This window comes from Trichosurus vulpecula, chromosome 5 (genome assembly GCF_011100635.1).
Source record: "Trichosurus vulpecula isolate mTriVul1 chromosome 5, mTriVul1.pri, whole genome shotgun sequence".
Classification (NCBI taxonomy): domain Eukaryota; kingdom Metazoa; phylum Chordata; class Mammalia; order Diprotodontia; family Phalangeridae; genus Trichosurus; species Trichosurus vulpecula.
The window spans coordinates 34,611,946-34,634,293 of record NC_050577.1 but is presented as its reverse complement, the minus strand read 5'-3'; the positions used below and the strand labels follow the sequence as shown (position 1 = coordinate 34,634,293).

At 44.5% G+C, this 22,348-nt stretch overlaps 1 protein-coding gene across 1 annotated transcript in view; it reads left to right on the top strand.

The window, feature by feature from the left end:
• Positions 1–12,128: 12,128 nt before the first annotated feature.
• The window catches only part of KAT2B (lysine acetyltransferase 2B), a 113,402-nt gene continuing 103,182 nt past the window's right edge, over positions 12,129–22,348 (top strand). Inside the window, exon 1 of the mRNA XM_036760194.1 lies at positions 12,129–12,530. Coding sequence (XP_036616089.1) covers positions 12,129–12,530 — 402 coding nt within the window. The remainder of the gene's footprint in view (positions 12,531–22,348) is intronic.

The following is a 22,348-nucleotide window of genomic DNA, read 5'->3' as shown; positions in this document are numbered from 1 at the left end:
ACACCAATCAGGATGGCTGGACCAACATGTTAAATCTTCTACAGAATGGTGTCTTATCCCTGTGGGCAGTAGGGGAGAGATACCTAATGCTTAGCACAGTGCCCGGCACATTATGGGCACTTAATACATATACTTGTCCTGGGAATAAAATGAAGACTAGCTGGAGTCTGCTTAAACCATGTGAGACTCCTTCTTCCTTTCTTCCCAGAAGTGAGGGAACTATAGGTGGAGAATATTGTATATGTTTCCATAGTTGTGTTGGTTTTGTTAAATTGCTTTATGCCTTTAGAAAATAATAGTAAATTTTGTTGGCATATGTCACAGGAATTTAAATGGAAAATGTAAAGTTAGAAATGTACAGGTATCAAAGTATCGACCAAGAGAAGCCCCCCAGATGCCCTTGACCCCAAAGGGGAAGGTATCACTTGAAAATCAAGGTCTTATAAAACCAGTGATCAATCAACACTTTTTAGAAAGTAAAAGAGAATTGCAATTTGGTAGCCATGAGGAAGATGGATTGGAGAGGGGAAAGGAGAGGCTAGAGGCAAGGAGACCAATGAAAAATCTGTTTCTGTAGTCCAAGGGAAAGGCTTTGAAGTAGAGTGGTGACCATGGAAGTTAAGGCTAGGAGATGGGTGCAGGGGAGGTAAATGACAAGACTTGGAAACTGATTAGCATGGGGGGAAGGGTTTGTGAGGGAACTGGAAGACTTCAGGATGTTACTGAGGTTTTGGACCATCAAAATCCGAACAATGAGCCAGTGAGGCTTGGGCTGGGCACTATTATTGGCCAATCAAAGCCAGAATGATTAGGATTTAAAAGGATAGTTAAGTATCTCCATTTGAATCCTAATGGACTTCATCAAAGCCCAAGAGAGTGTATAGCACTTGTGTCTGGGTTTTCCCTCCCAGATTGATTCTTTCCTGAAGGCAAACAAGACCATCTTTTGCCTCAGATTTTATCTAGCTTTTAATTATTGAATGGGCATTACGTCAAACAAACTGAGACCTGGGAAAGACCTTAGCTTAAAAGGGCCAAGGTTGCCCATCTGAGGCTATTGGCAGTCATCTTGACCTATGTCTTGCCCCGGATTTTGATGACTCTGGAGGAGACAGTGAGACTGGTAACTTTACACAGCCCTGCTTCACTTAAATCCAATTCATTTGCAAGTCAAGACATCACCCTCCTGATGTCATTGGTCTTCTTCCAGAAGGATGGATCAACAACAACCACAACCACAAGGTTTCGGACCTGGCTGTGGGAGGGATGGCAGGAAGAAGTCATGTTCTCGTAAGGTTAACAGCAGTGTACTCAGTGGAGGGAAGGAAGCATCTTATAATTTACTACGGCTCATAATTCCACAGAATCTATAGAATGCCCCACTGTCCATTCTTTTCCTAATAGGCTGCTATTTCCCTGACCCTCCTTTAGAAACGGCAGCATGGCAGAAATTATGTGGACTATGGTCTCCTCCTTCTGACTTCAGGAGATTCCTTCCAGGCTCAGGTGAAATGACTGTCCCAGGAGGCCTTTCCCACTCTGTTGCTATTACCTTCTCTGAGATTACCTTACCTATAATTTACCAAGTAAAAGAGTTCTTGGGTTTGTTATCCATTTGCTAATAGTTATGTATTTGTGTATAAGATCAAGCTGGGGAAATCACACATACAAAGATATACCCTGGTATAAAATAATGCCTGACAAGTATACTAGCGATGCACATGAAGTGGTATGGAAGATGCCAACAGGAAAGATCATTGCTAGCTATGGGGTGGGGTGGGGGTGGGCATCAGGAAAGGCTTATAGGCAGAGTCAGCATTTGAGCTGGGCTCTGAGAAGCTGTAGCATATGCAGTGGCCACACCCTGGTAAAACCATCTCGGTAGACGTGCTAAACCAGGTTGAGGGCATTTATATAAAGCTGAAAGAAGTCATCAAGTCTAACCCCATTTTGTAGATTCTGATGCTGAGGCCCAGAAATGCTAAGAAACTTGTCCAAGGTCACACAGGTAATGAATTACTATAATAAACTGCAAGTAGAAAAAAAAATCTCACTATTTTAACATCAAACTGTGATCAATTCCGTGTCATAAGCAACTAAGTTAATGAGTTCTGGTTTGTCATCCACTTGCTAATACTTACATATTTGTATATAAGATTAGATCCTTAAAGTACTTCATTCTTTCAAGATGATATGAGGAATATACGTGTGTGTGTGTGTGTATACATACACTCAAAAAAAGTGGTGATGAAATGAAAATGTTTAAAAGTTTTAAAATTTAATGGAGTAATAAACTTAAAGAAACCAACAAGGTTAGACTGTTAGAAATCTAAGAACTAGGATATACACACACACACACAGAGTACATTATAAGACATAATATAATACATAAAATTACATGAATAATTGTAAAGAATTTTAAATCATGCCTTTCCCCCTAGTTTGAAGTCCCTGTCTGTTAATATTAAGAGACAGGAGGGTTCCTTTTCCAGTCAGACCCTCTTCCTTCAGCCCGTGGATGACATTGTCCATATCACATACAGGATATGAGTAAAGATAGAAAAAGCAAGTAGCATATAAAAACTGAAATTCTCTGAAGTTTAAGGTGAATTACGGGTTCCTAACTTGTTGTTCTTCCTATAGCTTTGTTATTAATAGGGTTAAATACCTAAGATTTGGGTTAGTTTTCACCACATGAGCTTGTTACTGGAAAAGCAAATTTAGGAGGTTGCACTAAATTGTACTGAGTCTTATCCCTGGCAGATTTTAGCAGAATTACCCAGGAATCTCTACAAGTGACTTGGAATCAGCGAGTCGGATCTACTAGGAGGATCCTCCTTCAGAGCTACCCTGAGAACAAGACCTATTCCAGAATGTCCAAGGGAAGATATTCCAGGGACCAGACGTGTGGACTGAATAAATGATGGGAGCAGGTTACCAAATTACTAGGAGAGTTAGTATTATTTAATATTGAGGATCATTATTATATTGCTTCTGCTTGTTTTGTTTCGTGGTATTTATGTTTACTGAGTGACCTTAGTGATATGTAAATCTCTCCTTGGGTGAGTCCTGTAAGTGGTTTCATCTGTAACCTGATTTGGTTTACATACAGAACCTATTTAACCAGGTGTATCTCCTTAAGGGATATATGATAGTATGACTCTGCTCAATTAAGTTTGTTTAACTTTTATGACACTGAAGGAAACAGGGCATTGGGATTTTTGTAGTATTCATGGCCACAGTATACTTGTTTCCTGTTGTAGGTTTAAGTCTTCCACCTTATAACACTAATGCTTACTCAAATGAATTTGGTGTGAGCAGCAGCTATTAAGATGATGAAGTGGAGGATAGAGGAACTATACAGGTGTGATTGCGTACTATGAACACCAAAGTGAGGTTTGTATAAAGTCAGCCATTGGGATGGAGTCAGTCTGAGTGACTCCCATGTTTTAACCTTGTTCTATCTCTGAGTGCTCAGCCAGTCTGCAGAAAAGGGCTCCCTGGTCCTTGTTTTAACAATCCGGCTGGTAGCTACTGTGGGGGGTGTAAAACCGACAACAACCAGTTCACAGAACACTGCAAGCCCAGGTTCTTTTGATCTGCTTTACTAAGGAAAGCAACGTTAAGAGGTTAACAATCTTACTTTAATCCAGCATACAAATATCATTCACTTAGTTAGGGGGGAAATGCCAGCACCCTGAACTTCAGAGCAGATGCAAACAAATTACAAACATCAACAGACAGACCTTGTCTGATTCAAATCCCAATACACAGTTTCCAGAGTTTAACCAAGTCAGGACATCTGGGTTTACAAGTTGGAGGGCTCTTAGCTACAGCTGCCGGGAGTCACCACCAAGAGTGAGAGCCCTGAGCAAATAGCTCTGTCTTCTCCTTTTATACAGTTTCAGACATTATCAAACGGTCTTCTGAGAGACCAGAACTTAGACTCCTTTCATGGGCTCTGGTGTTAGCACCTCCCTTCATTGGCCCCACCTGGGGCCCCACCTTAGTTACCAATTCACACCCACATAGGCCTAGCACCTAATAGGGGTTTGGGCCTGCCACTTAGCACCTAGTAAGGCTCAATCAAAGACACTTAATTAATCATTTTAAAAAAGTAAGAAAGTCCCAACTTAATTGATATTACAGTCCTTCAGGATTATTCCCACCTCTTCATAGCCTACAGACTAATTCCCATCACTTGAGGGCTATTCCCATCTCCCAATGCTGCTGTACTGGGTGAGGCTCTAAGGAGATACTAATCCCTGTCTTACTCTCACATATAAATGGTTTTGTTGCTGTTACTGTTCATCCTTTTTTCAGTTGTGTCTTACCCATTTGGGGTTTTCTTGGCAAAGATACTGGAGTGATTTGCCATGTCCTTCTCCGGCTCATTTTACAGATGAGGAAACTGAGGCAAGCAGGGTTAAGTGACTTGCCCAGGGTCACACAGCTAGTAAGTGTCTGAGATTTGAACTCAGGAAGATAACTCTTCCTGACTCCGGCTCCTGTTCTCTATCCACTGCACCACCTAGCTGCAAATTGTTTTACTCCTGTCTACTAAAAACAACTCAAAGCTGGAATCTGGAGGCTTGCCTCATTCCAACTGCTAGATGCTTTGGGATGCCGAGAAACTCCTTTTGTCTTATGACCTGTTTGCCTTTAATTGATCAGGGAGAGGCCTGAATCAGGATTTCCTTTGAACACTATTAGGTGTCCTTTCACAAGTCATTCCTGGGCTCTGCTCTTCAGTTTCTTCATTTGTAAAATGAGGGGATTAGGCTAAGTGTTCTCTGAAGTGCCTTCTAACTGAAAGGGGAAAAGAGAACACGCATTTATATAGCACCTACTATGTTTTAGGCTCTGTGCTAAGAGCTTTACAAATATTAGCTCATTTGTTCAAGGTCTGTGACCATAGGGTCATAGTCTCTTCATCTCTTTGGTGGTCAGTTTTCTTCCTCACCTGTAAAACCAAGGGGTTGGATTGTGTGGTCCCTAAGATCTGTTCCAGCTCTAGCTCCAGCTCCAGGATCCTTCCAAACACTATTGGGAGTAAATACAAAGTCATTTTTTCTTGGGGAGGACTGAGTGGATCAGAAAGGATCTCCCAGAGAAACTGGCTCTTGATGTGAACTAAGAAGGGAGCTAAGGTTGGAAAGATGAAAAGAAATGGATGGAGTCAGTAGAAAGAAGTCAAAAGAGGAAGGATTGAAGGACTTTTCAAAGATTTATTAACTAGCAAGAGTCTATTAATTAAGAAGCTTCATTAGTCCTAGTATACAGACATATCCACACACAGAGACCCATTCATATCTATTTATTCACTCATACATTAGCTTATGTACAGTCTGTAATTCACCGGTCTTAGGGGCAGGGGCGGGAGTAGGGGAGGGGATACATGTGAATGACATCAGAAGGAGGACTTGGAAAATATATGCACATGAGTAGGATGGAATCTTAGAAAGGACCTCATTTCATTGGATCCTTTCATACAAAAATCCCCATGAATGTCCCTGAAAAGATCTCTTTGTTCTATGTTGAAGCCTTGTCCCATTAATTCTGGGACAATTAACCCCTCCTCCCCTTTTGTTCTTGTGTGGCTCGGTCTTCACCATGACACGTTGGGCTCAGTGGCCAGAGTGGGGTGGTCCTGGCCCCATTGTCTGTCTTCAGCTGTCCTCATTACCTCAGATGGTTTCTAGGTGGGATAGTCTTCAGAGTTCTCATTATCTTGGATGCTTCTGGGTGGAGGGGTCTCAGCCCTTTATTTGTGCCTTTCAGGAAGAAAGACTAACAAACACACTCACCCTGTACTTGCTTCAATGGGATTAAGTCCAACTTAATCTCCCTCCCTGACACTATGTTAATTGGTTCATTAATGTGAGATACATTTTAGTTTCCTTTAAGTATTAACACAAGAATTTAGTACCAATGCTGCTCAGACTCTGATGAGCAGGCCAAGTAGGTTTCAAGGTTAGTATAGGTCAGCCTGAGCTCTGGGAGGAATCTTAAGGCTTTCAATTCACTTTACGTATGTTATTTCATCTGATCCTCCCAACAACCTTACTGTAATAATAATAAACCATGATAGCTAGCATTGATAATAGCAACAGTAATAAAAATAACCAGTATTTCTATAGTATTTTAAGGTTTGCAATGCACTACACACAGACACACAGACACACAATTTTCCCTTCAACATTAAGGAGGGGTTGGTGCACAGTGCTCCAAAATCTGGAAAAATCCTCGTGAAATTTTTGGGCCTTCTATTGGTACCAGAGAAGTCTGAATTATGATGGTATTAAAAGATAAAATATGTTATTATACAATACTATACATATACTTTATGTGTTTCTGAGTTCCTAAACTTCTTCTGTCATCTGCTGGCCTTTGGGTGTTGTCTGAGGCTTCCACAAAACTCCCAAAAAATTTCATTTAATTTCTTATGCTGACTCACCATATATCAAAACCACGATGGGAAAGTCATGATGTGGAAGGGCTAACTCTGTGTGTGTATGTGTGTGCATGTATGTATGTATGTATGTATGTATGTGTATATATACACACACAAACATATGGATGTATATACACACATGTGTACATACACACACACAATATACATATAATATTTTCTCATTTGATCTCATGTTGACAACAGGTACTATTATAATCTTCATTTTACAGATGAAGAAATTGAGTCTGAGAATGAAGAGGTGACCTGCCAGTAGTCACAGGAAGTGTCTGAGGCCAGATTCAAACACAGGTCATTGTGACTGCAAGTCTGAAGCTCTATCCATTATAGCACTTAGGCACCTAACTCTGGGGGATAGGAGGGCTATCTTCAAACTGGGTTAAGGAGAGAGAGATTGGAATAGGAGGGAGGATGGCCCACTTTGAATTCAACATGCCAATGTGGAGCGAAGGAGGATTTCTTTGCATATATGTATCTTTTTATTTTACTTTTCAATGAGTCACTCATTGAGCAATGGAATAGTTGTTCCAAATTCCCTGAAATTCCTTTGTATTTTTTTTAATTTATTTAAAATTTGTATTTTAAAATTTTAGATTGAATTTAAATTGAATTTGGAAAAACTAAATATTTTTTCCCATCCAATGTGAATGCTGCTAGTCATATTCCTGCTGAAGCTATTAATTGTATGTGATTCAGTGGTTGAAATAAAGGAGGAAGTAGAAGCCATTCTACTAGTTATGCAAATGGTATAGCATTCTAATGGGATGCCGATACCCAGGGCTCAGCAGCTAATGTTCTTTTCATATGGAAACAGCCTTTATCTGGTGGTGATTTAATCAGTGTATAGTACTTCCAGTGTGGAAACTTCCTCTACCTCAGGGAAGTGAAAAAAATTATCAATAATTTATAGTCAAAGATGATGACTCTGGAGGAGAGGCTAACAACTTTGTGAAACTCTGCCTCACTTAAATCCAATTTACTCACGAATCCAAAGACATCCCCCATACCACGCTGGGGCACTGATGGGCAGGTGACTTGTCCATGACCACATAGCCAATATCTGTCACAGACAGAATTTGAACTCATTTCTTCCTGACTCAAAGGCTAATTCTCTGCTGTGCTCTGGCAAGGGGACTTATCCATTGCCCTCTGGGCATATTCAGGTTATTTGTCCTTCATGTCGAAGAATAATTTTTTGAAAAAGAACTGGACTTGCCTTGGAATTCTGACTGCTACTCCTAAATTCTGGGGGAGTCTCAACTTCTCAAAGCATCGGTTTTCCTCCTATGTAATGAGAGGGCTGGACTAAAGAACCCAGTAAGGTTTTCCCAACTCTTTTTGTAGTGGTCCCATTACAAAGATGGAGAAATGCTTCTTTCACTGAGTTGGCATCTATTTAGTAGGTGTGGCTTCAAGGCCCATCAGAAGCTGATTCTCTCCTACCTAAGGGCATGCACCTTATGTTCTCTTCCTTTCAGTAACACTGATGTCTCTGCTGTTACTCCCATGCTCCCTCTTCAGCCTTTGTGGTGTCCACCGGCTATCTCCCACACGGAATCATTCTCTCCCTCTTCATTCTGGTCTCTTGGCCTTGATGGCTTCCTCTAAGAACCAACTAAAAGCCCACTTCGCAGAAGCCTTTCCTGATCACCCTAAATACTAGTTATTTCCCTATGTTGATAGTCTCCAACTTATCCTGGCTACATCTTATTTATACATGTTTATTTGTATGCTGCCTCCCCCATTAAACCATTAGCTTTTTAAGATCAGGGACTTTTTTTTGTTTTTGTTTTTCCTGGCACATAGTAGGCCCTTATGATGTTGAGTGACTGACTGACCTGACTTCCGTGCCACTATTAAGCTGTAATTTTCTTACAATCAGAGATGAGAAGCAGTGGGTGGGAATCGAGGACTGGAGCTCAAATCTCACCTCTGATGCTTCCTATTTTTGTGACGTTGGGCAAATCACAACCTCTCAGTTTTCTCATCTGTAAATTAGGGGGCTATATTACATGACCTTTAAGGACCCCTCCAGCTCTAGCTCTGTACGCCTACGTTGTTGTTCGGTCATTTCTGATTCTTTGTGACCCTGTTGACCACACTGTCCATGGGCTTTTCTTGGCAGGGATACTGGAGTGGTTTGCTATTTCTTTCTCTAGTCAGTTAAAGCAAACAGAGGTCAAGTGACTTGCCCAGGGTCACACAGCTAGTAAGTGTCTGAGGCTGGATTTGAATTCAGGTCTTTTTAACTCAAGGCCCAGCACTCCATTCCCTGAGCCACCTATTGGCCTCATGTACACCTATACAAGAAAATACAAACCCTTCTGCTTGGCATGAAAAACCCTTCACAAGCTGTCTCTAGCCTGCCTTTCTGGACTGATTTCCCATCACTCCCTTTCAAGGACTCTATAGTCCCATCCTATTTTTTTTTCCACACAGGATATTCCATCTCCTGCTTTTGAACAGGCTGTCTGTCCCCAAGCCTGGAATGCTCTGTCTCTTCACCTCTACCAGCTGGAATTGTTAATACTACTCCAAGTCCAGCTCAGGCTCTGGCCTCCCACTCAGATAAGGCTTGAGGCCTTTCCTGATCTCATACTGAGCTACCCTTTGTCCTGTTCGCATTGTTTTTCTTATTTTTTGTACTTCTCGTAGGCAGTGCATTGTAAGCTCTTTGGAAGGCTCAAATGGTCTTCGAATTTATGTCCAACACCTTTGCACAATGCATAGCTCATAGCAGGTGCTGAATACATGCGTATTTCGAATGGGGAAAAGCCCAGGCTTTGAGGTCACTGGACCCAGGCTCAGCTCTGGCTCTTCAACTCATCACCTGTGACTCTGGGCAAGTCTCTTAGCATTCCTGGGCCTCAGTATCAGCATCTCCAAAATGGGGTGGGGCAGGGTTCCAGGATGACTACCTCCAGCTCTCAATCAATGCCCTCAACATAGCGGCTTCTTTGTAACTCATGGTCCTTTCTAGTCTGGTGCTTTTTATGACCTGGCAACTTTCTAAATGCTGCTCGTTGATCGATCATGATGAGGGACAGAAACTGCACCCTGCATCTTCAGCCCCTAATAGGTTTCATATATGCCTGGGATCTTGGATCGCAGCATCTGGCCTCAGGCCGTGTGTCATTTTGAGGCTGTAAGATGTGACATAATGAAAATCCATTTTCAGCTATCAGAAACCATTCACCATTCAAACATAATGATTTTCAGGGTGGATTGAAATGAGATGGCTGAGCCTTGCCTCTCAAACTCTCTCTGTGGCTTCCAAAATGCATACTTACCTTGTTCAGGTGTTGGGTGAGTCAATATCGAAGTGATTTTGGAGTGGTCTGGTCACATTCCTGACTGGAGGAAGTTTTATTCCATGGGCGAGCCTGTAGTTTAATAATTTCATCTGACCAGTGCAGAGAATGACAAGGACATGTAAGTAGCCTTCAGTGAGCTGGTTAACACTGAAAAATAAAGTGCTGCACATCAGACAAGAAATAGAACCTTGAACTTCTCATAACGACTTATATAATGCAATCTAATTGACACAAATTTATAGACTTTTAAAAAGAATTGGGTGGAAGGTATTTCCTATTAAAACAGTTTCTGTTCAGATTTGCAATGGCATTGATTTTGCATGTTGTTTTTAGACTCTCAAAAAAAAAAAAGAACCAAAAAAATCAGGGATGGAAAAAGTAGTTAGCTGAGATGGGAAAGCTGATGGTCTTTCCAGGGATAAGGCTCACGAGTTTCCTCAGCTATAAAATGAGGAAAATAATGGCACCTCCCCCTCCCCCCCGCCCAGGGCTGTTGAGAGGATAAGTTGGAAATATTTGCAAAGCCCGTTGCAAACCTTAAATCACTATGTTAATGCCCGCTATTATTCTTAAGGAATGCAAAGAATCTGGTAAAATATTTATATAAATTCCCTGTCCTACACTATGCACTTGTAAAAGATCCAGAGAAATAATGAATAGCTGTAAATTGGAAAGGCAACTCAGAAAAAAACCCGGCTCACCTGTAGAAAGTCAATAAAATGTCCCAGTTCCATCTAATTAATGAAAAGCAATTAAAACTCTTGTTTCAAAAACTTTCTCCATCCCAAATTAGGAGGAAGTCCTTGAAGATCAGACAACGATAGTTTAGAGGAAAGGTCATTGGATAAAAACGGACACAGAGGACTTGGGTTTTGGTCTTGGCTCGACCTCCTACTTTTCTGTGTGTCCTTGGGCAAGTGGCTTCTCCTCCCTAGGCTCCAGCGTCTTCTGTTAAGAGTTTAGACAGCATGGTCGCCAAGGTTCTGACTCAGATGCTTTGAAATTTTTTAAATTTCTCTATGTTCCAAAAACTCTGCATTCAACGTTGTGTTGCAAAGCACCACTTGAAACAGTCTAGTCATTGAGTTTCAAAGGCTTTGTGACCAAAAACCAAAAAGACAAACTTTTTTTTTCTTGTAAAGTGTAAATCGCCCCAGCTTACTTTTTCTTTTGCTACGCAGTTTAGGAAGAGTCGAAGGAAGAACTTTTTGTAACCTTCCAATCAAGAACCGTAGGGCAGAAAAGTTGGCGCTTAAAAAGAAAACTAGACTTTATTTTGGCTAACAACAAAGAGGAAGATCTGTGCACATCGGTCGCGTTGTTTCCGCTCTCTCTAGGGCTCAGAAAAAAGCTGCGTGAAACTGTCTCCCTTCCTGCGGTTGGGTGTTTTGGGGGGAGGGTGCGGGGAGTGGTGCTGGGGGTGGTATGTGTAATTAACTGGAGTCGGTGGGCAGAGAGCCTAGGCCACCTCTGGTACCAAACGCACCCCGCCCCCCCTCCAGGGACCTGCAGTGGGTGGGCTCCCTTCCCCAGCCAGGCACCCAGCTCGGACGGGGTGGGGCTAACCCGTGGGCAGTGAGGCAGTGGGGCAGGGGACTCCCGAAGCCTTGGGCGCCTCCGGCAGGTGCCTGGGGATTCCAGCTCCGGACTCTTTTTTCGCTCCGCCACCCTTCCGCTACGCCTCGCCCTCCGTCGGACAGCGCCACTCCCCCCCTCCCCCGCCCAGCCCCGCCCACATCGCGGGCGCTCGGGGACCAAGGGAGACCCGGGTCATCCCCGCGGGGAGCGGAAGAGGAGCGAGGGTTTCAGGGAGGAGCAGCGGCCGAACACTCGGGCTGACACACGCATGCACGCTCCAGGGGTCCCGGTGCTGAACATGTCCTTGGCTGCTGCTGCCGCTCCTGCAGCGGCGGCTGCTGCTGCTGCTGCTGCGGGGCGCTGGCACGGAGCCCAATAGGGCCCCAGGGAGGAGACCCCGGGAGAAGGCGGGAGCGGCGGCCGCGGGGCCGCTAGTGCCCTCCCTCCAGGGGCAGCGGCAGCCGCAGCCGCAACCCCAGTTCTAGCTGCAGCTGCAGTAGCGGGCGGCCGGGGCTCGGAGCCAAAGGGGAGAGGAGCGGAGCGCAGCAGAGCCGCGCAGCTCAGCGCAGGGCGCGGGGGAGGAGGGAGGAGAGAGGGGGAGGGGAACTCCGAGGGGGAAGGGAGCGGAGAGGGAGGCCAGGCCCCGAGGGGGGAGGGTCCCTCTCGCCCTCCCTGAGCCCAGAGGCGCCCAGGGAGACCCTGGCGGCGGCGGCGGCCACCACCACACTCCGTCTCCTCCTCCTCCCGTGCTCCGCGGCGGTGGCATGTCCGAGGCTGGCGGGGCCGGGCCGGCCGGGGGCGGCGGCGGCGGTAGCTGCGGGGCCGGGGGGCAGCAGCAGCCGGCGCCCCCTCCCCCGCAGCCGCCGCCGCCGCCCGTGCCTCTGCCTCCTCCTCCTCCGCCGCCGCCCCCGCAGGGATCCCCGGCCGCTGGGGGCGGACCGGCCCGGGCCGCGGCTTCCGCCGCTGCTGCTGCTCCTACTGCGGCCGCCCCCGCCCCCGTCCCGGCCGGCCCCGGCCCCGCCGCCTCCTCCGGGCCGGCCGCAGCCGAGAGCCCGGGGGTCGGCAGCGGCGCTTCTACGGCCCGGATCGCGGTGAAGAAGGCTCAGCTCCGCTCCGCTCCCCGGGCCAAGAAACTGGAGAAACTCGGCGTCTACTCCTCCTGCAAGGTAACGTTCCCTTCGCCTCGCTGCCGGGGAGTCCTGGGGAGCAGTGCTGTCCCGTCCCTCCCCTCCACCCCCCCTCCCCCGCTCCCGGCGATTGTTGGCGGGGACCGGACGGGGCGCCCGCCGGGACCCTCTGCCTCCACTTCCCCGAGGGCCTCCCCCGCCTCTCCTGTCCTCTCCTCCCTCCCTCAGCTGCACCGCGGAAGTGCAGCTCTCGGGTGGATCGGGTTCCTGGATTGCGTTGGTGCGTGTGTGTGTTTATGTGTGTATGCGCGCGTGCATGGAGGAGGTGGGGGTGGGGGTGGGCGGAGTGCAGAAAGCCGGAGCGGGAGGCGAGCTTTGCTGTCCGGGGGCCTGGTGCGTGCGCGTGTTGCCTTCGGAGGGGGCGGCCGAGAAGTTGCTTCTTTGGAGTCTCTTTGACTGGGCCGGGAGGGGCTTGCGGGTGGGGCGGGGGGCGGGTGAGAGAGTGCCGGGGGAGGGGCGCGGGCGGTGTGCGCCCGCACACTGTCCCTGGAGGACTGGCTTTCCAAGTAGTGTGCGGTGAAGAGTGCGCGGTGTCGGTGTGGCCTGGGGAAGGGAGGGGGCGATCGGGGCTTGCGCTCCTGCCCTGCCTCTGCAGTCCGGGAGGTGCTGCCCCACTGACTGGCGGTCAGCAGCTGAGCGCTCGGGGTTCCCGTGGGGGAGAGGCGGGGGAAGGGGCGGGACGCGGGAGGCCGGAGGGAGATAGCCCGGAGGATGGGTACGGCTGTCTGCCAAGATTCCCGGTTCGGGAGCTGGGTAGCGGGATGCCAACACACCTAATTTTTGCATTATTATGGGTTTGCTTAAAACCTTGCCCCTCACTTGCGTTGTAAACAGTTGGGCGGGGTGATACGCTTGGCTTGGCCGGCTGCTGGTGTTCTTAAGAGTAAGCCGCTTCCCTCTGCCTCTGTTTGCCCCGCTTTCTGGAGTGCTCCTCACCACACCCCTGTTTGTGGTCTGGGATCCTTCTCTGCCTCCCCTCCCCACCCCTCCCCCCTGCCAAATACAGATGTGGCCCCGTTGAATTCTGATCTTCGGGGTAGTCGCCGCAGACCTCCTGGCGGCCGGTGGCCCTTGGAACCGCAGTCTTTGTTTTGACAGGGTGACAGCTGAAGGAGGCGGGCTTGTTGCTTCTTCGGCCTGTGACTGGAGTTGGGGGTGGGGGTTGGAGGACCAAACAGCGGGGTGTTCTGGTTAATCACCGCCGTGCTTGGGTACTTGGGAGCCAGAGCCCAGTTTCCCAGAATGGCCTGGGCTGGGTGGTAGGGCCAGTCCTCCAAAGAACACAGTTTTTAATCTTAATAACAACTGAGGTATAGTTTACGTATTTGTGGGACCACCTTAATTTGACAGTCTAGCTGTGTCTCTTCCCCCACCGCAGGGTAAACATGGCCAAGAGTTGGGACTCTGGGAGTGTAAAGCCCTCCGTTGTGGAGTTCGGCTACCTTGGATCGAATTTACTCTGCCCTCCTGCCAGACTGTGCAGGGCATCGTCTTTGTCTTCTCTTTCCAGTTTCTTATTTCAGTCTCCTGTTCTGAAGACTTTTGATCACCGCCCCTCACGCTGGAAGTCAGTCTGAAATGTTAGATTCCACCGTGTGTGCTGGATTTTGAACGTGGGACCTGGGTTCAGATCTTGATTTTGCTACTTAATTAATCGACAAACATTTAAGTGCCTACTATGTGCAGCATCACTGGATAAGTCATGGAATCTCTGTGGCCCTTATTAACACATGAAAAATTAGCGAGTTGAACTAGATAATCTAAGGCCCCTCTTGAAACCTAGGAATCTTAAGAACCTGGGAGCAGAAAGGGATCTATATAATTGCAGAGCAGAGCTGCTCCTTCCCTGGCTCTTTTTCTGCCTAGCAGGGAAGGGAACTAGTATAGTGGGCAGTTAGGATAGATCTAAAACCATTGGAATGAATGAGAGCTGTGTGAACGAATCATTCAATTCAGATTGTACTTAAGAGAGTTTTAGGTACAATCTTAACTGAAGCACTGAATCTTAATCCAATTGAAGCTTGAGTCTTAGTTCAAGCATTCAGCAGCCCCCACTTACTGTGTTCCAGGGACTGTTTTGGTGCTAGCAGTAAAAGGATTAAAAAACAAAACAAAAACAACTCCGGCAATTCACAAAGTCTGTCTTCCAGAAGCCTCTGATCTCACACAGTGCCAGTGAGGATACAAATGCCAGCCATGTCAGATTAGACTGTAAGAGAGATGCACAAATGAACCCAGAGAATTTATAAGGGCTTCTCTCACACTTATAATTCAGCATTCTCATGAATGCCCTTGATTTGTCCAGCATATAGAAAGGGGTCATTTATTGTACATCTTAAAAAGGATTCTAATTCTCTAAGTGCCACTGCTTACAAAGGACCGAAGAGATGGCTTGGAACCCATTAAAATACCAGCCCCTTAGGCAATCTGGAAAGAAAAGAAAGAGAATAGGGAATTGGAGGAGCAGAGGAAGAGACCAATCAAAAACTCCTGGAAGAGAGATATTTTTATTTTCCTCTTTAGGCTCAAATGAAGAGGAAACTGGGCACTGATATTTTCCCTCCCCTTGCTGGTAAGGTAGCCTACCGCATCTCTCCTAGAGAAAAGAAACTAACTTGCTTTGCAGGGTACAGGTAGAATTCTTTTGAATTGTGTATTGGCGAAGGTTTCTCTAGACCTTCAGCCTAGTTCTTCTCTAGCTTTATGAATGAGTCACCTCTCTACCCCAAGCTACTGGTGGGAGAGATCTGGGTCAGTGATAGTGTGCCAAAATAAGGACAGCTTGAAAAGTGGTACCTTAGAGGGAAGCAGTTGGGAAATTTTGACTTCATTTTTTGAGACTAAACCAGGCAAAACACATTTTTCTGTTTGGTACCTCTTGTTATTAGAACAGTCATTTCTGGATATACTCAGATCCCGCTCTCATCCCTTTTCCTTTTTAATGAAAAAAAAATCATTAAGGAACTCCAGTGGGCCTAGTAAAGAACCCCAATGGGCAGAGTGTGGAATGTTTCACACCTGGAATCTGACTGTATATGCCACAGTCTGCATCCATAGTTCCATGTCTTTGAGGTGAAGAGGAATATTGTACATCTCCACAGGGGCGGGTTGACTACATGCCGTTCTTGCGTTTTCCTATGATCTAGGCCAAATTTTATGTGAAGATACTATGTGTCAGGAACCTGAATAGCGCTTTACAAAAATAAAGTTTAGGAAAAGTAGTGGTCCAAGTATAGATAAATATTGTGGAAGGTTCACAAACATACTTGTAACCTCCTGAAAATGTCAACAGCCACAAATCCACAAAATTTCCAGCAGTGCCCCAAAATGTAGGGTGTACTATCCCCTAAATCCTAGCTTATTTTAAGTTTGAGTGTGACCTATGATCATACTATTTGTAAGAGTAACATAGAAAATAATAAGGGAATCTTTATTTGAATCAAAGGAAATATATATTTTAAAGGCTCCAGTTTTCCATCTATCATGCAATAATTTGGCATAATTTTTAAGGTTGATCCTAGGATTATGATAATAACTCCTAATTTGTAGCTAGAAGTGGGTCCTGGAGTCAGGAATATACCAACGTGAATTTATTAAATGCTTACATTGCATCAGACCCTGCCTCTACCTACCCTCCTTTATAGTGGTGGGCCAATGGCTGGTATATATTCTCACTTCACCTTCCCTCTACCTCTGGGAAGCCCTTGTTTCCTTCAAAACTCTACTCAAGGGGCACTGGCTACAGGAAGCCTTCCCTGTCTAGACTCTAGTGGATTTTTACCCCTGGCTGCCGTACTCTGGAACTCCTGACTTCTCAGCATGACCCTGGAGGTTCATAATTGTGATAATCTCATCACCCCTGGGATTCTGCCCTATCACTGCCATCTGCCACTCTGATGGAGGGTGGGGCCATGAACTCCAAGTCTCTATTTAAGGAAAGAGTTCAGTCCAGACATCTCGTTTTTCATCTGGCTGCACTGCTCTGGGACTTCTCTGATTGACTCCTCCATGGTGCCTCCTTGCCTTTCTTTTTCTCCTTTCTTCTTATGCTCTTCCCCCAACCCCCACCCCTATCTCACCTTTTGTGTTTTGTGTCCTCCTATTACAATTTAAGCTCTCTGAGGGCAGGGACTATCTTTCATTTTTTTTAAACATTCTATCCCCAGCACTCAGCACAGGGCCTAACACATAGTAGTTGTTTGATAAATGTTTATTGACTAGAGTTCGGAAGGAATATCTTGACTGAAAGTTCCTTGGCACCCATGAAATCATAGATGTTGACCAAAAACCAAACAAACTCCCAATCCCGAAACAAAACACTCCCTTACCTGTTTTTACTTCCAAATAGATTTCATTTTAGGGATAGTCTGTATTTAGGGGTGGCTTCCATTAAGACTGACATGATAGCCAACCACCCCATAGTGTTAGTGGAAGCCTGTTTTCATTGGTAGGGGGCATTTTTTTTCTTTTTGCCCTTTTTGTTTTGCTTGGATTTCAACATTATAGGGAATTACTGGTGAGGAAAGGGAAACCCTGCAGCTGGGTATTGGCCCTACAGTTGGTGCTCCTACATAACTGCCCGGTGGCTAAGGACGACTTAGCCCAGTCAGAGCTATTATGTATGTATCAGAGACAGGACTTTAATCTCCGTCTTCCCAAGTCCAAGAACAGTCCCTGTTACTGCTGCTTCAGCAGGCCTCCTTCACGGTTCACATGGTGCTTTTCTCTGTGCCTTGTGTGGTGATAAAAATGATGATGATGATGGATATTTTATGTTTATTGAATACCATTTTGCCTAGGTCATGTGCTAAGTACTCTGAGAGGTAGACAGACATAATTTCTGCTCACTGGGCACTTCCAGGAGTGGGACAGGAAGCATTATATCCAAACCCAGGCACTAGACCAGAAATATTAAGACATGGTTGGCCAGAAGGTACATATGTCATGGTTAAAATAACAAAAGTCTCTTCTAACTCTAAAAGCTAGTAAATCTGTGTGGATACAGGTCAAGGGTAAATGGATGGGAGCCAGGAGCAAGCCATATAACTTGTGTAGAGCCTTGAGTAGACATTTAGATTTGTAATTTGTTCCTTATGAGAGCAAAGTTATTTTTAGGCTTAGCATACAATTCCAAGGGCTGTCTACATTTTGAGAGAAATTATGCTGAGTGCCTTGTAGTACCATAAATATGTTTGAAGGATTCAGAGTGGGGAAAGATTTTTTTAGTGCTATTTGAAGCCTAAATATCTCTATAGAAACTTCCTCTTGGAAGTCTTTTTTTAAAAGGTATATGCACACATACATTAGATAAATGGATTATTGACTTTTTATTGGAATTCAGTGTATTTAGTGCTCTCTCACATGTGTCTGTGTGTAAACTTAGAAAAGTTTCTTAGTACACACTATGGTTGCACAGCCAGTTTTTTAATCCTTAAAAAAAAAAAAACAAAACCTCCAGCCCTCAGGCTCCTAAATCATGGCATAATTTTCTGAAGTCTATTCATTTCTAGATAGCAAAGCAGCAGTTATCACACAACCAAAATTGTAGCAGGAAAATGTTTCCTTTGGCAGGGACAACAAAAAAGCATTTAGGAAAGCTGCCCAAATTTATTTTCCCACAAACTTTCAAGGAAGATCTGGATCCAATGCTTCTGGCCCACAAAGAATGCAACATTAAGTTATGTGCAACCAAGAAGTGTTTGTAGGGTCAGGCAAATTGACCTTACCTATAATGTGAGCTTCCAGGCTCCAAGAGGAGAGGAAACTCACACAGAGGTCACCTTTTTTTGGTGGAGGAGTGGGCCCAGGTGTGTTCATTTTAGTACCAACTAGGTGGCTTAAGCAGTATGATCTGCACATGTTGGGAAGATATGGGTATGGAAGATATGTTGGGCAGTGCACTGTGATAAAATTTGCTCCAAAATTCATTGCAGGACTGTTCATAGATGTAGAGTTAATAAAGATCTCAGAGGCCATTACAGTCCAACCCTTTGGCTTTTAGTTGTGAGGAAAATGAGGCCCAGGGGAGGAGAAGTGACTTACCTAAGGTTACACAAGAGTAAACTGGAGATTAAATATGAGATCACTTTGGAACACGGAATAGTTTAAGTTATGCTTTTTAGCCGATTCTTCAATATAGAGAACTCTAGGTGTGGAAATCATCTCCATTGAGATCTGTGGGTCATAATATCACAGTTTTAGAGCTGGAAAAAGACTTGGGATCATTCTGTCCAAATTCCTTTTTACAGATGAGGATTAGAAACTGAGAATAAATGAGGTTACAGCAAGTAGCAGAGTGATGATTCAAATTCAGGGTTTCTTATTCCGTATCTAAGACCAAAACTATTTTCACTCTACTATTCTTCCCTCTGGTCTGTAAAGAATTTTCTGGGGACCTAGAGATTAGGTGACTTGACCATGGTCACACAACTAGAGGCAACAAATGAACCCAGATCTTTTTTACTTCATGGGTGAATAGAGGTCCATTACCTACTAGGTCCATGCCATCTCCCTTCTTGTATGATGGTCAAATATTATTCTTCGAACACAGCATTGGATAGGGGCTCTGCCCACATCTTACTACTTCAGTGGTAATCATATTCAGTTGTTTCAGTTCTCAGCTATCACCTTGACAGTTTTTGACATTTCATCCTTTTTCAGAATGCCATAACATGTCATCTTCTTTGATCTTGATAACACTCTGGTGAAGTTGGTGGAGAAGGTATCATCAACCATTTTAGAGTGGAGAAAATTGAGGTCCAGAAGTTAAGGAACCTCCTCAGGGGCCTGTGGCTGCCTCATCGTAGAGACTGGCCTAGAGTTAAGGTCTTCTGTCTCCAAAGAACTCCTCTCTTTTCCAAGAGAGGTCATTATGTTTTTGAAGGGCCCTCCCTTGGGCAAGGCAGTGATGACATCACGAAGTTGATTAGGGACCAGGAAATAGCAGTGTCTTCATTTATGGAACAGATTGATCCTGTAGCATTTAGGGATTGTTCCAGCCACTTTCTTAGCTTGGTACTATTATCCTGTTTGAGAAATTGGCAAGAATGCAGGCATCTACATCACAGCTTATTGAATGTCAATCCTGGGGTTATGAGAAAATAGTGGCCAGCCACCAAGCACCTACCTCATTGGGTTTTGAGAGTCTAGGTTGTTTTGTAAAACTTAAAGCACCATATAAATGGTATCATCATCATCATCATTATTTTGTAGTGGTATAGGTAATAATCTTCTTGCTGGTTATGAACTCCCAATGAATTACTGGCATGCAAGAAAGGGAATGTGATACACCATGTGTGTGTCTGGATGCTTGAAAAGCCTCTGGCATCCATGTGCTCAAGTGTCTGGTGATGCTCCGAGATCCTAGATTGAGAGCTGGAAGGAACTTCACAGGCTATCTAGTACAAGCCTCTCATTTACAGAGAGGAGAACTGAAGCCCAGAGAAGTGATTTGTCTCATCACTCAGGTAATGAGCATCAGACCAGTCCTCTCATTTGAAAGATGAGTAAAGTGAGACCCACAAGAGAAAAGTGACTTGTGTAGGATCACACTGGTCATAAGTGGCTGAGCTGGGTCTTGAACTCAGGCCCTGTGACTCCAAGTGCATTCTGTACTATATCTTGCTGCCTTGAAGAAGGCCGACTCTGGAGGTTTTCAAGCAAAAATTGGTTTTTTTCTCATCTGTCCTAGAAGGGCTCTTGTTTGGGTACAAGATGGCCTCAGGCCCTTTCCATCTTTGAGATTCAGTACAATTTTGCCATAGTGCCTTTGCTTCAAGTGGAGGTGGGTGGTTGAGTGGGGAGGGAAACATCTCTGTTGTTATAAGGCATTTCCCATAGGCAACTTTCAGTTTCATTCAGGCCATCAATTTCTGGTCATGTAATTTCTTTATCAGACCACTCATGGCACCTTCCTATCGATTTCTGATTTTCCTGGGTACAAAAGTCCAGGAAGGATTATCTATGGCTAGAATAAGTACCAGTAGTCCTTGAAGTGTTGAAAATGAGTTGTATAGTACTTTATCCTTCCTTTTCAAAACATACCTTCCCACACATTTCCTCTTCATCCTCATAGGCCCTCTGATGTGTGGGTAGTAGTGTCTGAGAAATGAGGCAACCGAGAGGCATGGAGAGGTTAAGGATGTGCCCACTGCTGGGTTATGAGGCACCGGCTGAGCTGGGACTTGAGTCATACAAGGTTCCTGGATTAAATCCAGTGATCTTTCCACTACAGTCTGAGATAAAAAAAAAAAACAAAACCATGAAGTGGTATCTTGTTAGTGTAGTTTAGAAGACAAGATTGCTGAAGTGCATCTCATCATTTCTCTGGTGTTATTACCCATTGGACCTTGGATAAAATTCTGTTTAGCCTCTCTGGGCCTCAGTTTCTTCTTCTATAAATTGGGGGTAATTAAAACCTGCTTGTCATTTGTGCTTTATAACATGGTCATTTTTGGCAGTGACAGCCCCCTCCCTCCAATCCAGTGAGCCCTCCATAATTTTACTATTATTGACTATTTCTATCCCTTTAAATATACTTTAAATACAAATAACTATAGGCAGACATTATAATTTTGCTTTGAAATAAACATTTTCATCCTACTATCTTTAGGAAAAGGGAAGGGGATAAGAATTTATATAGTGCCTACTATGTGCCAGGCACTTTGCTTTACAAATAATGTCATTTGATCTTATCCGATCCTTACAACAACTCTTTGAGGTAGGCACTGTTATTATGCCCATTTTAGAATTGGGGAAACTGAGGCAGACAGGTTAAGTGACTTGCTCAGGGTCATACAGCTAGTAAGTATCGGAGAATGGATTTGAACTCAGGTCTCTGTCATTGTACTTATTCATTCTCCCGGTGGTTTTCTTTACTTTGCATCCTTTAAGACAAGGCTTTCCGTGTTTTTCTGAATTCTTCATGTTCATTTTTATAGTGAAATAATATTCTATTATGTTGATATACCATAAATTATTGAGCCATCCCTAGTCCCTAGATACCTGTTTTGTTTCCAGTTTTTTGGCCACCCAAAAAGGTGCTGCTTTGAGTGGTTTGACATTCATATAGAGCCTTTCTTCCTGTGTTTGACTTTTGTGGAGTATAGACCTAGTAGTGGAAGCTCAGTGTCAAAGGCTATGGACAGTTTAGTGACTTTTCTTTCATTCCAAATGATTTCCCAGAATGGGCACAATTCCACCAGCAATGCATTAGTTTCCTTGTTTTCTCTCAGGTCTTCCAACACTGACTATTTTGGTCTATTGCCATGGTGGCTAATTTTTTTTTTTTTTTACCAGATATGAGGTGAAATTAAGACTTATTTTAAATATCATTTCTCTCATTGGTGATTTAGAGGAATCTTTCATGTGATTGCAGACAGTTCGTGATTCTTCTTTTGAAAATTTCTCATATTTTTTTGACCACTTCTCGGTTGGGGAATGGCTCTTGGTTTTATATGTGTTTGTATTAATTACTTCTATTTCAGTTGGTCTGAAATTGTCGTAACTATGGTCTGAAGGAAAATGAGAGGTAAAATACATGAAATGCTTTGAGATCCTTGGGGGGTAAATGCAGTACTGAATATCTTAAAACACACACACACACACACACACACACACACCCCACAGGAAGAGAGGGAGAGAAGACGATTCAACTTTATAATGGCAATTTTTATTACTACTCTAAATTATACAACATTCTTTAAAAATGGAAAGAGTAGAGAGATGGATGCCTTTCTGATTATTAATATCAATTAAGGCATAAAGCAAAGCATTCCTAAAAGGTATTGGCAACCTTT